General features: G+C 36.4%; 1 protein-coding gene across 2 annotated transcripts in view; it reads left to right on the forward strand.

Annotated features, from left to right (window-relative positions):
• Positions 1–18,229, forward strand: part of LOC136040623 (proteasome adapter and scaffold protein ECM29-like) — a 187,303-nt gene that overhangs the window by 136,342 nt on the left and 32,732 nt on the right. For both annotated transcript variants that reach the window (XM_065724896.1, XM_065724897.1), the window contains 4 exons: positions 456–577; positions 7,770–7,992; positions 10,116–10,358; positions 14,243–14,441. In XM_065724896.1, the coding sequence (XP_065580968.1) occupies positions 456–577; positions 7,770–7,992; positions 10,116–10,358; positions 14,243–14,441 (787 nt within the window). The remainder of the gene's footprint in view (positions 1–455; positions 578–7,769; positions 7,993–10,115; positions 10,359–14,242; positions 14,442–18,229) is intronic.

Raw genomic sequence — 18,229 nt, forward strand, 5'->3', positions numbered from 1 at the left:
ATATACCTCTTCTAGGAAATAGGTACCTCAAAGAAACAAGAGTTCTTTTGGACGATGTATATATATCTAAGGACTGGTCTCGTTTCTTTACAACAAATGTGGATGCCGGGAAAAACTCTGCTGCAATTTGGTATTTTTTTTTCCTGGAAACAGCTCCTTAATATTTTTTTTTACCGAAAAATGTTTAAAATACTACTAAAAATGACTTTTTCATTGACAAATCAAGTGTTTACTGCTGCTTCTTTCGAGTTGAACTGACAAACCTTGGCAGAAATGACCTCCACCAACTGGAATTTCCTCCCATAATAGCGAGTTTCAATTTGTATAGAAAAAAAAATCCATATTTAGTAAACTATACTTTGGTATCATCAGTGCTTCATCAAGCAGCTAAACGCGCCATTTTAGGCCATTTGAACGCTGTATGTTATCTAATGACTGTTTTCATTTCTTTTAAGGTACTGATTCAAACAACAAATGTGGATGCCGGGAAAAACTCTGCCCAGGAAACGGCAAAATTCATGTTTCCAGTTGTTTTAGAAGGACTTCAGTCCTCTGTCAAAGAAGTCCACGCACTATGGTAAGAGATAGCTTATACTGAATTATCTTTCTTTATTGCCTTTTGTTGCTTTCTAATGAGGGATATTGGCCCTTCTTTTCTAAAGAGGGGCCAAGGTACGATGGTCCAAATTATATCATTCCTTATTAAATTTATTGTTTATTGTTAGTTTTCAACTTTAACTTTCTTTGTTGTTACTGTTTCTTTCTTTATTGTTACTTTCTAATGAATTGTTGGTAGAGTTTTGCTCCAGAAGGGTCCAAGGTGTGAATGCAAATGAATTGCATATTCTATTTTTTCAATTGTTAACCACGAACAAAAAAGGTTAAAATACCTCAAAAGGCAAAAAATTGTCAAAATTTTGAAAAGGGTTACCGGACCTTTTCACCGGACGAAGTAAATATAGAGCTTAAAACTTAAATGGATAATTTTCAAATAATTATAAAGCCTGTTTAGTTAAACAACCCTTTTTGTAATCTAAGCAAAAGGAAATAGAAATTTGAATAGGAGCGAATCTTTGGCGTGAAGAAGTAGTAGTATGAAGAAGTGAAGATATTATGAAGAAGTGGAGATAGCACAAAATTTTTGTAGAGTAAATATAGTAGGCAAAGTGAAGTTAATGTAGAGACAGAAAAGTAATTAAATTAAATAGATGGGAATTTCGGTGTGTTTACACATCAAACAGTTCGTGGTAACGCACTTTAGTAAGGAGCGAGCCGACTCAATAGTAACCAAACCTCTAAAAAAAAACGAATTTTGATACTAACAGATGCATCAAAAGACTTGGATTTTTATGCTGATTTTAAATATATAAGTTTCATCAAATTTGTTTTTACCTATCAAGAGTTAAGAGCCTGAGAAAATTTGCCTTATTTTGTAAAATAGGGGGAACCACTCCTTAAACGTCATAGTATCTTAACGAAAATCACACCATCACATTCAGCGTATCAGAAAACTCTACCGTAGAGGTTTCAAGCTCCTACCTACGAAACCTTGGAATTTTGTATCTTTTGTCAGAAGGTCGATCACGGGTGCGTGTACATTTGTTTTAGTTTTTTTCTCAGGGGTGATCGTATCGACTCAGTGGTCCTAGAATGTCGCGAAAGGGCTCATTCTAACGGAAATTTAAAGTTCTAGTGCCCTTCTTAAGTGACCAAAAAATTGGAGGGCACCTAGGCCCCCTCCCACGCTCATTTTTTCCCAAAGTAAACGGATCAAAATTTTGAGATAGCCATTTGGTTCAGCATATTCGAAAAACCAAGTAACTATATTTTTGGGGATGACTTACTCCCACACAGTCCTCGGGGGAGGGGCTGCAAGTTACAAACTTTGATCATTGTTCACATACAGTAATGGTTATTGGGAAGTGTACAGACGTTGTTGATTTTTTTTCTGGTTGGGGGAGGGGGTTACGTTGGATGATCTTTCCATGGAGAATTCATCATGGGGGAAGAGAATTTCCATGAAGGGGATGCAACATTTTCTAGCATTAAAAAAAAATGAAAAAACAAATATGAAAAAGTTTTTTCAACTGGATGTAAGGACCAGCATTAAAACTTAAAACGAACAGAAACTACAACGCACACGAGGAGGTTCATCTCCTCCTAAATACCTCGCTCTTTATCCTAAAGCATTTTTTGTAATTTCAACTGTTTATTCTACGACCTTTGTGATTTAGGGCCATTCTTAAAGAATTGGGTTAAAATTTAAGCTTTAGTGTAAAGAGCAAGGTATTGACGAGGGGGCATACCCTCTCATATACGTAATAAAAATATTCGAATATAGAAGCTCGGTACGTAAGTTACGTATATTTATTACTAGCAAAAACTTTCGGAAAAAATTTAAAGTTCTAGTTGCCTTTTAAGTAACCAAAAAATTGGAGGGCAACTAGGCATCCTCCCCCACCCCTTTTTTCAAAATAGTCCGACAAAACTATGAGAAAGCCATTTAAGCAAAATAAAATTAATATGCAGATTTCGTTTTAATTATTCATGTGCTAAGAGCCAAAATCAAAACATGTATCAATTCAAAAACGTTCAGAAATTAAACTTTAAAAAAAACAGGTTTTTTCAACTGAATGTAAGGAGCAATATTAAAACTTAAAACGAACAGGAATTATTCCGTATATGAAAGGGGCTGTTCTCTTCTCAATGCCCCGCTCTTTCCGCTAAAGTTTTTTATTGTTTTAAAAAGTAGAGCTGCGAGAAAAGGTCAAACTTCAGCCTAAAGAGCGGACCGTTAAGGGGGGAACAGCCTCTTTCATATATGGAGCAATTTCTGTTCATTTTAAGTTTTAATGTCGCTCTAATAGATGCTTAGTAAGCATCGATTAGTGTATTGTTACCTTTTGGCAAATCTTAGTCTTTTATTTTGAGTCCAGTGCAAAGTAACTGCGAAAGGATCAATTCTACTACAATATAGAGTGTCTTAGCTACGCTTTAGAATTAAACTGAGATAGACATCAGCGATCACCTGGATTGACCAAGAGTAATACCAGTTCATGTTTGCTTTCGCTCGGATTAACACCAAACTAACTAATGAGTAATTGTGATGCAGTATGAGTAGATACGTTACTTTTACTGTGTTATGACAAGATAGTGATCGGATTGTTGAACAATTTATGATCATAAGAAGGGTAGACGGCAATATCGTGCTCATTCAGTCTGGACTCTCAATAAAAGCCCAAACTCCAGAATTTCTAGAACTGGGATCGCAATTGGTTGGTATGTACTATTTACCATATCTAGCACCTGATTTTTATGTTTTTGTTGTAAATTGCACCAGCCAGTTACAACATTTGGCTGATAACTTTAAAACGGGGAGAATTAGTAGATTTGTCTCAAAAAGGCAGTCAATAACCAGTGATTTCAGTATTTCGAATATTGTAGCTTAAGTCGAATTTGAGAGAACACCATTGAAAGCTATGAAAACAAAGAACAAAAGGTTTACTTTTGAAGAACTACAAGTTATAAGTAAAGAAGTTGATATTTTATTGCATAAAGGTGTTGTTGTTGAAATTTCGAGTTCAGAACAAAGGAAATACTTTGTCTTTCTCCAGTTGTCCCGAAGAGAAGTGATTCATCTTGATTTATTCTGAATCTTAAACAGTTAAACAAAAGTGTTGAATACTGTTATTCTAAAATAGAAAGTGTTCTGTCTGCGGTTCTATTAATGACAAGAATCGTTCCACGACCTCTTTTGACCTTGTCGATTTTTATTTATTTATGTCCTGTTGATCGTGATGATCAGAAGTGGCTTTGTTTATAGTAGATTATTGCTAGGTTTACTCATATATGTCACATTGGTTGTCTGCAGCCCTAAGGGTTCTTACAAAACTCATGAAACCCGTTCTCCCTACTTTAACGAAAAGGGTATTTGTCTGTTGTTTACTTAGATGCTTCAGCCTTTCCGGGAAGGATATTTTTAGAATGTCAAAACAGCATTCATGTAAAAGTGAAATCACTGTCATAGTTAAGGTCTATGATTCAGCTGGAAAAGTCAGCTCTTATCTCAAGTCAACAAATAGAATCTCTGGGTTTTCTGCTAGATTCGCGATCAGTGCGTATTTTCAAGCCGGAAAGAAAAATTCAAAAAGTTCGGGATGTCGTTTAAAGCTTCTTAGCTAAGAATTGACTACGATTCAAGAATTGGCCGAAACTCAAGGTGTTCTTGTTTCAACCTTCCCAGCAGTGGATAGTGTTTGAAGAACAAATCATGGCTCTCGGAGCCTCGAGTTTCGAATTCGTGCTTGATGTGGCTCTGGGAGCCCTGAAATTAGTTGTAAGAACGCAAGATCTAGCTCTCGGAGCCCATAAATTGGTTCTAGAACTACCGGAACTGGCTCTTTGTGCCCCATAAGAAATCCCTGACCAAAGAAGTAACGTAAACTGGAAGGCTTTTCTGGAAAAGCACAAAGGCAAAAGATTAAAAGGAAGCACGTTAAATGACGCTGTATTTAAAAAGATTTCTAAAGAACTTTTTGGTACCAAAGAAGGTTTCAAGACCCATAAATAACTTTCCAAAGTTACAAACAGAGCTGAAAATAGGGAAGCTGAAGGTTTTATTTGAGTGCCACCCTAGGCCTGCGAATACCAATAAAATTGTTGTTCCCAAGGTTAACAGTAAAGCTTGGGCTACTCTCTCATCACGGGCTAAACAGAGGGATATTAAGGCACTTCAAGTGGAGTGGACTATTGTTCACTCAACTTTTTATTTTAGAGGGAGCAAATGCAATTCTTAAGCTTGAAAATTATGATATCAAAGAAAAGGTTGTTAAAAACCTAACAGATATAGTTCACATGCTTGGCCTAACCGGTTATGCTCTCAGTCTAAAAAGACATCATGCGATGATATTCGCAGTGAGTCCAGATCCCATGGTAGTCAGCTTTCTATGATCTTGAAGTCAAAGTGATGGAGTTTTTTTTCACAAGAAGGTTGCCAAAACATCGTCCAAAGCCAAATCCGTGGTGGATTTGGAAAAATCATTTGGAAGACCAAAGAACATGCAAGGGGAGGGGGCCTAACGTTATGTCCGCTGGCAGCACGAGGCCCCCCGTCCAAACCGTTGCAGAAATTAGAGCCTTTAGTTTACTATAAAACGGAGTCGTTGAGTGCTCAAGCGCTAAAACACGTGCAAGGCAATTTTGTGGCCAAGCTGACTAACATCCCATGTAAGTTCTGAACTGCAATGGTGGTGGGATATCGCCAATCTAAACCAATTGAGCCTAGGTCAGTTTACAAATATTTGTGCAGTGATGCATCAAAACTAGACTCGGCATATGTGGACGAATGTAAACGGCCAAATGTAAATGGTCTTCAGAAGAAAAGGGATTTGACATCAATGTTTTAGAAACAAAAGCTGTTTATCTGGGACTAAAAAGCTTTGCTCAGGATAGCAAAGGCATGCATGTCTGGCTGTGTTCAGACAATACAACCACAACCACATTTATGTAATGCTTACATAAATAAAAAGAGAGGATCAAAATCTGAGTTTTGTAATTATTTTACAAAAAAGGTTTGTCAGCTTGTTTTGCAGGGCAAAGGGTGGGTATATGCAGAACATATGCATGGGGTGGCTAATGTTGCTGATGAAGCATCGCGAAAATTTGATAATGACAAAGAATGGAAATAGGATTCTGGAATGTATAACCTTCTTGAAATCTTTGGTATCTCAGTCGATAAACATTGATTTGTTTGCAACTAGTTAAAATTTTCAGATTAAACCATTTGTTTCTTTAAAACCAGATCCAGAATGCTTTTTCGTAGATGCAATTGCAATAAGTTGGAAGCCTCGTTTCTTCTATGCATTCCCCCTATTTATTTTGCTTCTGAAGAGCCTTCAGAAGGTAGAAACGGTTCAGGCAACTCGTGTTTTGATTTTCTAAACTAGACCACATAAGTTTAATAGCCCTTACTATTAAGGCTTTTAGTAGGAAGTTCTATACTTCTATCAGATGATATTTATATGTTGTCCCTTCCACAAAAACCATCCTTGCACCATCCATTGTCCAAGACGTTACGCCTAGCAGCTTGTGTCGTCTTTAGAAAGATTTTGTCACCAAGAATATTCTCCTTCCAGAGTCGATATTATCATGGAAAGATGGTGGGATTCGACTAACCACCGGTACATTAAAAAAGGATTGACTTTTGTGTAAGAAACGTGATCCATCCTGTTGAGACAACTCTACTCGAGACCTTGACCTTCCTTACGGAGCTTTTCACTAAAGTGTTGGATATAGTACTATTTTTGCCGCAAACAGTGCTTTGTTGGCAATGTTACCTAGCCTTGAGTTAGACAGTAATCAAATAAAAAGAAGTTCATGGGAAAGGTCTTTAATAGAAGGCCTAGTCTTCCCAAGGTTTCTAGTATTTGCGACGTAGAACGTGTATTCGATCTCTTTAGATTGCCAACTTTGTATGTCGAAAATCTTCAACCAAAGAGACTAATACAAAAATTAGCAGTTTTATCGATTTTATCAGCAGGTGAGAGTTCAGATTTAGGCCAGTTTGTCGCTTAGTAATATGATACATAATGACGATGAAAGTTTTGGTTTTCAAATCAAACCACGAAAACGTGCAACCACAAATCAGTAGTTGAGCTTCGGACCTCCCTTTGTCCGGTGACGCAGCTTCTTATATTAGAATGACGTAATATCAAAATAGAGATGACACACTTTTTCTTACATACTGTAAGCGTCATATTCCTGCGTCCAAGTCATCTATTTCCATATGGGTTCTTGCAGTTATAGATCTTAGTACGTATGGTCCTCGTAGATTCAAAGATAGAGCCGCAATGTCCTACCTTAAAGCAAGAGGAGTTGATGTGGATCGAAACATAAGATACGTAGGCTTGACAAATGTCGAGACGTTTGTAAGGTTCTACGACAAACCAATAGAAAGTGGACGACAGTTATCTGTCTTTGGAATTTATTCATTAATTTTTTATGTTTAAAATATCTTACTATAAATGAATTTTCATACAATAGTCTCTTTTTACAAACAAGGCGAATATTGATTATTAGTGCTGGTTTTGCTCATGCTGAACTTTAAAATCTTAGTTTAACTCGAAAGTGTAGCTAAGGTGCTCAGTTTTAAAGTAAAATTGATAAATTAAACGGAAAATCACCAAGTTTGAAGTTTGATTGTAATTCTACTCCAAAGAAGGATCGACAGCGTAGCTGAGAGTTCAACTACCCTCCCAGTTTCTCTTCCCATTGAACTTTCGGCGCTTCACCATGAGCTTAACCATCGCATACTACAGGGACTTAAAAATACTGTGTTTGCTCTTGGTCGATCCAAGTGATCGCCGACGTCTATCTCAGTTGAACCCTCAGCTACGCTGGTGCGTAGAAGAAAGAACTAAAAATTGAAGAATTTGAAAATATAAAAATTTCCAGGAAGGACTTGTTTTTACTTTGTATTTAGAATCAGTTTTGATTTTGGAGTGGGCGTAGTGATAAATTGGCATCAAATGTGTGTCCTCAAAGTTTGAATTGTGAAATATCATATTTGAATATATAAGAAATAAGAAAAAATACTATTATTTTTTGGTTTTTCACTTGATTTATTTCATTGTCCCTGCTAGTATAATGTGTTTGCTGTTATACTGAATGCTACGGAAGGATAACGCTAGATTGTAGAGTTTTGTTTTAATTCGATTTGACATCTTATTTCATTTTCTTCCCTGACTAGCTCAGCAGCTGTTTTTTTCTAGTTTGGATACGACGATATCTATGGTGCGGTCCTTGGGCCATCTTGTAGCTCCACATCTACCAATAATAATCCCAGCGCTTATTAACAGCGTTGAGGCTGCCCACCATCAACAACTAAATTATATGAGTGTTCGACTGGGGGACCAAGCAGCAACACAAGAGATGTTTGACAGTGCCAGAATCTCCGCGGCAAGGATGACGACATCGTATGAAACAGCCCAACATGTTAGATCCTTTAATTTATTATTGGGGAAGTTACAGTTGACTCTTAATTTGACGTAAAGCCGAGTTTTGATCTAACACGTATGTTGAAAGGTGGTTTCGAAGGGGGACTGAAGCTTTTCCCTTTGACTGTGATACTTGAAATTTAATTCGTATTTTGAATTTTCTAAAGATTTCTTCACTTTCAAAATTCGTAAATTCTTCCAGGCATTTTTGGGATTGTTCTTTGCCGTGCTCTTTTTATCGCCTCCTCTAATTCAATGCCTTCTTCCTTCTATAATCATAGAGAGTTATATAAATCATGTTATAGTGAATTAGTATTGGTATTTAAAATGTATTGTAAGTATTTATTAACATTATATTCAGTTGAATATATTGTTAATTAACAGAATATTCAACCGGTTCTGGGCAAATTTTCAATATGAATTAACAAACTTCATAAGCAGCCATCCAAACAACGTCATTCATTCCCCAAAACCTGTAAAAGACAACATTGAAGGAATTCTAGGGTTTTAGAGGTTATAAAGCGGTATGGTACCCCATCTGTTCCGTCGGTATCCCGGTTTACATATGCCTTTGACATTGTTCCAATTCGCATTTCCTTCGAAAACGAAACTTAAAATAGATTGGTGTTTGTTTTTTTTAAGGTTTTTTGCCGAAAAACTTCTAGCGTAGAAAAAGATATTGTTAGTAGATATAATCAAATTATTTGATGTGTAGATAATGGAGCAACTAAGTGCAGGACAGACGTCTTATGTCGTCTTATGCCGTCTTATGTTGTCTATAAAGCGTCTTATATTAAGGCTACCTTTGCAGGCCTTATCCAATTAATCTCTGAGAACAAAACACAACTATTCATCTTCACAATAAGATTACCGGTGATCCTATGCATTATGGTTAAAAGTAATCCTGTCCATTTACTGGCAGCATCTTCTGAAGGTCAGAAGCTCCACTGTAGATTCAAAATATTGCACCTTGATACCCTCTCGCCTTACTCACCTCGATAAAACTGGCAGATATTATATTGTAGGCAGATATATTACATTGTAATGCAGGCAGTTACAGAATCATCAGATGGTCAAGGATCCACCAGAAGTTTTCTGTTTCATTTTCAAAAGAGGGGAGTTCCTGGTGACAAGATGCAAAGACTCTGCCACAAAATTGCCCTTCCCCCTTACATTCCCACAAGTTTATGCCACTGGAAGGATCCCTACTATGCGTAAAAGAATAATAAGTATACAAGGATTTTATTGTCCTGCTCTCTTTTCTCTCCCATTCGAAGACTCCTCTGTTTGTTTGGACCTAGCTGAATGGCCAAACATAATTTTAGACTTTGCAGTTGCTGTAAAGGAGTATTTTTATCCGTTTAATTGAAATGGGGTGGGGGGTATTCAGATTTTAAGAGGGAAAAGCAAAAATAGGCAATAAAATAAGTGATCTTTTAAGGTAGTAAAGCTAAATTATTGTAGGGAATGCATTTGTTTTAGGAAAAGTTTTTTTTTTGTTATTTAGTTTTACTTTCAGCTCTCACATGAAAAATCCATTTGCTTCTAGAATATATTTGTGTTTATACTTACTTAGACCTTATTTCCGCCTATATAAGCCAGGGGCATCTAGGAAGAGCGCCCAATCACCCTGTCGTTTCGCTTCAGCTACCACATCCTCCCACTCGGGTTGTATAGAAGTCGTAAGGCTGCGTAGGTCCATATGGTAATTGTTCCGTTGCGTATTCCTGGGCCATGCCCTACGATGGTCGCCCGTTGGTTGCCTCTAAAAAACAGCTTTCGGAAGTCGCTGGTCATCCAGTCGAAGTACATGTCTTAAGTGTCTCCATCTACGAACTCTGATAACGTCAATCACAAGTTGTGTCTTGTATTGACTGGTTTGTGTCTTTCTGAGTTTAATGGATATTCAATATTTTCCTGAGGCACGAAAATTCGAACGCTTGAATTTGTCTTTTTTGGTATTGTTTTAGCTAAAAAGTTAGGTTGCTGTTAAAAAGCCGAAGTTTCAAGTGGAGAGGGGCATTTTGAGATCGCCACATTTCTTTAGGTCTAAGTTAGTGTTAACCAAGCTTGTGCTTACTTCTCTGTCTAAAAAAAATTAAGTTTTTTCATGTTTTTTAGACTCTACAATTTTTGGATGCTGAGAAAACAGAGATTATTGTCATTTCTTTGCTTTCAACAATTAAAACGAATAATCCTCTGCCAGTCAAAGGCTGTTCTGCACATTTGATATCCTCGCTTGCACAGCTTCGACCTAACGAACTTCAGCCTGTTGCTGGCAAAGCCCTAGCAGTTCTCTGTAAAGGATTGAGCGATCGAAACTTGGCTTTGCGATCGACTTATGCTGGTACTATTGGTCAGCTGGTAAGTTATGTATACCTTTTCTTCTTCTTCTGTTTGAGGTTACTTTGGTTTACTTGTAAGTTTGTTTCATACAGAATGTTCTTTAGTGCTTACTGCAATTCATTTTATCCGTTTTTGACGTCTCAAGAAAATTTGAGTCGTGCAATTTTTGCCATCCAAAAGCACTTATTTGAATCAGTTGGAATTGATTTGTTTATGATAAGATGTTTCTTTTTTCTTTTTACAATTTTTCTCATTTTCCCCGTGGATAAAGAGTTCTGTCGGTGACGCTGAAACATTTTCAATGTTACAAATTTTTTTTCAAAAAATTTTGGTTTTCATTCTTCCAAAGTTTACTGGCTTGCGAAAGGTTCTATCCATTTTTTATTTGTTTTATTTCATTTTTAACTGTGGTTTTAATACTTGAGGTTGTTCACAAACTGTATTCCCCACCTGCATTTTATTTTCGTTTCTTTTGAATACTGATTAGTTGGTTGGTTCTCATGGGATATGTTTGCCCTGAATCTACACTTTTTCAAGTTTTTCCTATAGTTTCAGCGTAATTTACATTAAAATATTTCTATATTGTATATTAATGCTATTTAGACATTTTATCTATTATTATTTATATATTATATTGCGGTAAAATTTAGAGTCTTCAAAAAGAAGGGAAGGATAGAGAACGTGCGGGAGGGAAACCTCGTTAAAAAAAGAACCTAAAATATCACGATGATAGATCCCGCGAATCCGCACTATTGGTCAAAATGTCTTTCTTTTTTGTGGATTGTTTAAAATTAGCATTGACTTCGAAATTCAAGCAGATTAAAGAGTCTTTAAACAAGTCTAAGCTTACCAGAAAGGGGTTTTAAACTCTTTAATACTCTAGCTTTAAAATGAGTCAATAAAATAATATCATCAGCATGTGCAGTAAAAGACACATTTCTTCCCCAACAGTTAAGGGCCGCAAAGAATAATCGAAGACACGCCACTAAATATATTTTGAAAGTATAAAGGGATAAAACTCCACCATGTCTAACTCCATGATCAACAGAAACAGGATTAGAAAATGAGTATTTATGCATGCATCTTTTGTATGCTTATGAATTTATGGATGTATTTTTTCTCAAAAACGGGCCAAAAATGAAAATGAAGAGCGAAGAGACGCTCGGTTAGAAGATATGCAAAATCGACAATTAGAGGGGTCAAAAATGAAAACGAAGAGCAAAGACATATGCTGTTGGATGTGACACTGAGCATCTGAGCAAGTCAAAATTGTAAGTGAAGAGCAAAAACACACGCGAGTAGAAGACACCGAGCATGTAAGGAGGTCAAAAATGAAAATGAAGAGCAAAGACACACATGGTTATAAGACATGCGAAATCGAACATGTGAGTGAGTCAATGAAAATAAACCTTGACAGAGGAAATCGAAACGTGTTAAAATTGAAAATGATAGCAATGATGATTGGGTCTGGCATTTTGACATGGATAAGGTCATCAATGCTATACCATACCTGTGTTAAAAAGAACAAAGGTTCGGCGATACATATTTTATAATGACGAAAGACAAGTCAAGGTAAAACGAACCAAACAAACTGAAAATGATAGCGATGATGATTAGGTTTTGGATTTTGACATAGATAAAGTCATCAATGCCTACCATACTTTTGAAAACAAAAACCTAGACAAGATAAATCGTTGGAAGAAAAGGAGTTTTTATCCCACCACCTGAATAATTAAAAGAAGTAAAGGCTCGATGATATTTCTATCACAATGACAAAAGACAAGCCATGGCTAAAGAAGAAGTTTTTGTCCCACCATCCGAACAATTAAAAGAAACAAAGGTTGGGCGATAAGTCTTTCATAATGACAAAAGACAAGCCGAGGCAAAAGTTAAAGGTCCAGTAAAAAAAATATAATTTTACAAAGGTCCTACTTCTAATTTAAGGTCCATTTGAACGTCATGACATCAAGGCTCAAATTGTCTACGTTTAGAAGACAAGCGACAATGAGAATCAAAATATAGAACCCTGCAGCGTGCGGAGCGCCGGGTTCTCGGTACTCTTTGTATATATATTTATATATATATATATATATATATATATATATATATATATATATATATATATATATATATATACATATATTATATGTATAATGAAAAGAGAAATCACCAATGCAACAGCACAAACACATTAAAAAACAAAAGGAGGACAGAAGGAGAAAAGGAAGACTGTTTTCCTATCACCTTGCATTGGTGATTTCTCTTTTCATTATATATATATATATATATATATATATATATATATATATATATATATATATATATATATATATATATATATATATATATATATATATATATATATATATATATATATATATATATATATATATATATATATATATATATATATATATATATATGAAAAGAGAAATCACCAATGCAACAGCATAAACACATTTTAAAAAAAAGGAGGACAGAAGGAGAAAAGGAAGACTGTTTTCCTACATTAGTGATTAATATAGATCAGCACTTGAATGAGGCCTTAACCCTACTCATCCATACAATCACATAGGTCAAACAGCATAGCCATACACAATCAACCATAAAGAGTAATCCGTGGACAGGCAGTCGTGTCGTCAATAAGTATAAGTCGTCATTTACCAAACAATAAAAACTGTAAAGACAAATAATTCAGAGGCAACAACCCAACACAAGGGCTCATCAGGAGAATACACACTTGCCTATAGGGTTCTTCATTCGCGCTCGTAGATCAGGTGTAGAGGCAAAAGCTCAAACAGTTTTTCCAACGCCTTTTTTTCTGCACTTGTTTCTGTAGACGGCACAACGACAATTGGGTCCATCATATTTTGGAATCTTAGACCAAATGTGTTTCTCTCGTGGAGGGGGTATCGAAGCAAAAACTTGAGGTATGTACAATATACAGATCAGAGTTTTAGTCTGTCAGTTTGTGTGAACCAGTCCCATAGCGGATATCCCATAAAGCATCAGCAACCGCTGAGTAAAGCTTTGCAAGAATTTTCCTGTTTGCCTATTGAAAAGGTTTCCTGTTGCCTGAGTAAAGCCTGTTGAAGCTAAATTTCAGAGAGACAAGCTTCCCGTAACTTTGAAGAATATTCTTGGTAATTTTCTCGATTATTAGTAAACGAGAACTTCTGACATCATGACCGTACGTTATTCCTAGGTATTTCATCGTATTTCCAGGTAAATTTTTCATTTGTTCAACCGTCACAGATATAGGGCCACTGCTTTGCTTGCTGTGGGAAAAATTCAAGAAACTACATTTTTAGTACTCCGACCCTTTGACCGATACTCTTGTAACCAGTGATCAAGTGGTCAATATTTTCTTGTAGAGAAGTTAGGTTGCACCTTAACATCAGCAGGTCATCAGCATACGAAAGCAGGCTGAGGTCGCATATATATATATATATATATATATATATATATATATATATATATATATATATATATATATATATATATATATATATATATATATATATATATATATATGATATCTTAATTTGAAATATTTTACTTGGCTGTAACTTTTTTTTAATATATTCAAAATATAACATCACCTTGTCTAGTACTCATGGTTGATCTGTCTGTGGAAAATCGAAATTCCTCAAAACCAAAAAACTTTAGAAAATGTATATATCATGAAAAGAGAAATCACCAATGCAACAGCACAAAAAAAAAAAAAAAAAAAAAAAAAAAAAAAAAAAAAAAAAAAAAAAAAAAAAAAAAAAAAAAAGAAGGAGAAAAGGAAGACTGTTTTCCTAAATTAGTGATTAATATAGACCAGCACTTGAATGAGGCCTTAACCCTTATATATGTTGTTTGCGAAATTCCTGAAGATTTTCCCTTTCTCTTTTCAGGTACGTGTTGCAAAAGATTCATCGATAGAAAAGCTGCTGAACATGCTGCAAACGTGGTATTTAGAAACCAACGAAGAGAGTATCCGCTCAGCGTGTATGCAAACAATCCAAGCGGTTTCTCGTTACAACCCAGATGTGCTTAGAAACCATGCGGGAACGGCTCTCTCCTTGGTGTTCCTTGGAATGCATGGAAAGTCAGGTCAGACCTTTAATATTAAATACGTGTTTTTAGATTGAATTTTCCAGGTTGCTTTTTGATGACCTGGTATAAAAAATTAGTGTATAAAATGACCGATATTTTTTTGTATTGCCACTACAGACTTGTACTCTCCAATTATGGCCACTCCAATAAAGATTCACACCAGCATAAAAGAGTGTAATTATTATAGCCAAAAACAGGTAAAACCAACAAAATTTGATATTTTCACTTCTCAGAAGCTGTACATGACTGGCTCTCTTGTTGATCCTTAGAGTAATGCATTGAAAGTCAGACCAGATGGATTTTTCATGGCACTTGGTATTAACCAAGTGACATATAGTGATCGCAAATTCTGTCGGTCTGTCTGTCTTTCTGTCTGTCGCTCTGTTCGTCTGTCTGTCCCGGTGTTGCTACTTCAGTCACTTCCAGGCAAGCTAGGACGATGAAACTTGGCAGTTGTATCAGTGACCGGACCAGATTAAATTAAAATAGTCGTTTTCCTGATTTGACCATCTGGGGGGGGGGGGAGTTGGGGCCGGCTAATTCGAAAAAAAATAGAAAAAATGAGGTATTTTTAACTTACGAAGGAGTGATAGGATCTTAATGAAATTTGAAGTTTGGAATAATATCGTTTCTCAGAGCTCTTATTTTAAACCCGACTGGATCCGGTGACATTGGGGGGGAATTGAGGGGGGGACCTAAAATCTTGGAAAACGCTTAGAGTAGAGGGATCGGGATGAAACTTGGTGGGAAAAATAAGCATGAGTCCTAGATACGTTATTGACATAACCGGGACGGGTCTGCTCTCTTCGGGGGAGTGGGAGGAGGGTTAATTCTGAAAAATTAGAAAAATGGGGTATTTTTAACTTACGAAGGAGTGAACGGATCTTAATGAAATTTGAACTTTGGAAGGATTTGGTGTCTCAGTTAAATTCTGACTGGATATGGTGACATTGGGGGGAATTGAGGGGGGAACCTAAAATCTTGGAAAACGCTTAGAGTGGAGGGATTGGGATGAAACTTGGTGGGAAAATAAGAACAAGTCCTAGATACGTGATGATATAACCGGGACGGATCCGCTCTCTTTGGGGGAGTGGGGGGAAGGATTAATTCTGAAAAATTAGAAAAATGAGGTATTTTTAACTTACGAAGGAGTGATCGGATCTTAGTGAAATTTGATGTTTGGAAGGATATCATGTCTCAGAGATCGTATATTAAATTTCAACCTTATCCAGTGAAGGGGATGTTGGGGGGGGGTGGAACCTAAACTCTTGGAAAATGCTTAGAGTGGAGGGATCGGGATGAAACTTGGTGGGAAAAATAGGTTCAAGTCTTAGATACGGGATTGACATAACCGGAACAGATCTGCTCTCTTTGGGGGAGTTGGGGGGAGGTTAATTCTAAAAATTAGAAAAAATTAGGGTTTGTAACTTGCGAAAGAGTGATTATATCTTAATGAAATTTCATATTTAGAAGGACCTCGAAACTTAAATCTCTTATTTTTATCCCAACCGGGTCCAGTATCATTAGGGGGGGGGGGACAATTCCAAGATAGGTGACTGACATAACCGGACTGGATCCGCTCTCTTTGGTGGAGCTGTGGGGGGGAGTAATTCGTAAAAATAAGAAAAAATGAGGTATTTGTAACTTACAAACGAGTGATCAAATCTTAATGAAATTTGATATGTAGAAGGATCTTGTGCTTTAAAACTTTCATTCGAAATCCCGACCAGATCTGGTGACATTGAAGGGAGTTGGAGAGGGAAGCCGGAATTCTTGGAAAACGTGAAAACGAGGTATCTTACCAATGGGTGATCGGATCTCAATGAAACTTGATATATAGAAGAATCTTATTTATCAGATGATCCATTTTCAATTCGAATTCTTATTCCATTTCTTATTCGAGTTATAAAAGAAATCTAAAAAGAAAGAAAAAATTTAGTGCACAATTGAATTACTTGTGAGTCACGATCCAATATGTATTAGATTTTTTTTTCTTGTTCTTTGATCAGAATTTATGACCGTATGAGAATTTGTAACTCAGTTAGATTATATCTGAATTTTCTAATAATATAAATCTATATTGTTTTCAATTTTTTAATGTTTGTTTTTTTATGCTCTAGTCCGTCTCATTTATGCTGAGCAAGCAATTACGTAGGATTTTTTCCCAGGGGGCTTGACCTCCTGACATTTCAGTGAAAGATCGTCAACTTGAAAAAGTGTTAAAGTAGGAGAACTATAGTTCGTAAAACTTCAACAATTTTGGAGAGAGGCTTTTTGACTTTTCTGTTCAAAAACTTTTTTTTGAACTAACTGTAACCTAAATTAATTAACTAACCGTAAAAGAAATTCATAAACCTGACTGTATCTAAATAATGTGGCTCACGGAATCACTTTAGCTAGTCGGTAAGCTGTTATCTTATCTTTCATAAACTGGTGTCTCCCCCACCTCCTATGAAGGAGATACACCTCTGTAAATGTAATCACTGGATAAAAATCAACTTTAGGAATCAATTTATCTTTGAAATACTTCCCTTTCACATATTCAAAAGTTCGATATATGACCTTGGATTTTGGTTCAGTTTTTCACGAAAAAAGAAATTAAATTGAAATCAATTTTAAACTTTATGACGTTTTAGTTACTAGGTACAAACAGGAATATGCCTAGAAACATAATTAACCTGAAAAACGCTAGTAGTAGTAGTGTCGCTAGTAGTAGTAAACGCTAGTAGTAGTAATGCTAGTAGTAGTAGTAGTATAGTAGTGTCTAATCTAGTATTTAAAAACTAGTAGATACTAATATAGTAATTTTTACTATATTATCCTAGAGCTGCTTCCTAACTTTAAGGAAATAGGTCCGATTTTATGGCAAGTCAAATTCTTGGCTAATACGGCCGGTGCGGTTTGGCTAAAGTGTCCTGCTCCTGTCTCTCTCCTCTGACAGTGATCCGTATAAGTTCACCTTAAAATGGTGAAAGGGTGGGTCTCCCTGCTAACTACCTTTCACCCGTTCAATTTGTGCTAAGGCGCTGGCGTGACCGAGCTGTGGGCTTACTTTCATAGGTCTTTCCATGCTGGCTTTCACATAGGGTGACAACGATGACCTCTCCACTGGTGCAGATTAAAGATCTTTCTTTGACGATCTTAACTGCATACCATCCTTCTCCGTGCATCAGCCCAGTGTTGCTTTTTGTCGTTCCCGCCATCTGGTAAAAGGAGGGATACAGCTTCACACATCGTGAGGGAGACGACCTCCGCCCATGTGCACCATGTGACAGCAGTAGTGCCATTGGCTTCTTGCAGTTTTGTTGGTCAAAAACGGAAAAAGTCTTGGGAGTGATCAGCTAACCACATTCTTATGAAGCATCAATAAATTATTGGACTCGACAAATCAAACGAAAAGAAAGAAACTCAAAAAACAGCGGGCGTCCCCGGTTGGCGACACGCCAATAAAAATTGTAATCCTAGTGGAAAATCATTAAGCCAGTCTCTGGTTAATGGGAGTGAATCTGTTCCAAGAAAGGCGATAGGTAGCCACCGGGAACGGATGTTCCATGAAGTTTGATATGACGGAGGGTCTCACCGTCTCAAAATTTCATCGGTATCACTTGTATTCTTTATGCCAAATGAAAATGAGGATGAATGATCAGGTTGAAAAGATCATTCACGACCCTGTCACTTACAAGAAATGTCACTTCTACAGTTTTGAGTCGAGTGGCAGCCCGGCCTACATGGGGTTTCATTCTTCCTGTTTGAAAAGGCAGAGTAACCTATGCTGAAATGGGAGC

This window comes from Artemia franciscana, chromosome 21 (genome assembly GCF_032884065.1).
Source record: "Artemia franciscana chromosome 21, ASM3288406v1, whole genome shotgun sequence".
Lineage (NCBI taxonomy): Eukaryota > Metazoa > Arthropoda > Branchiopoda > Anostraca > Artemiidae > Artemia > Artemia franciscana.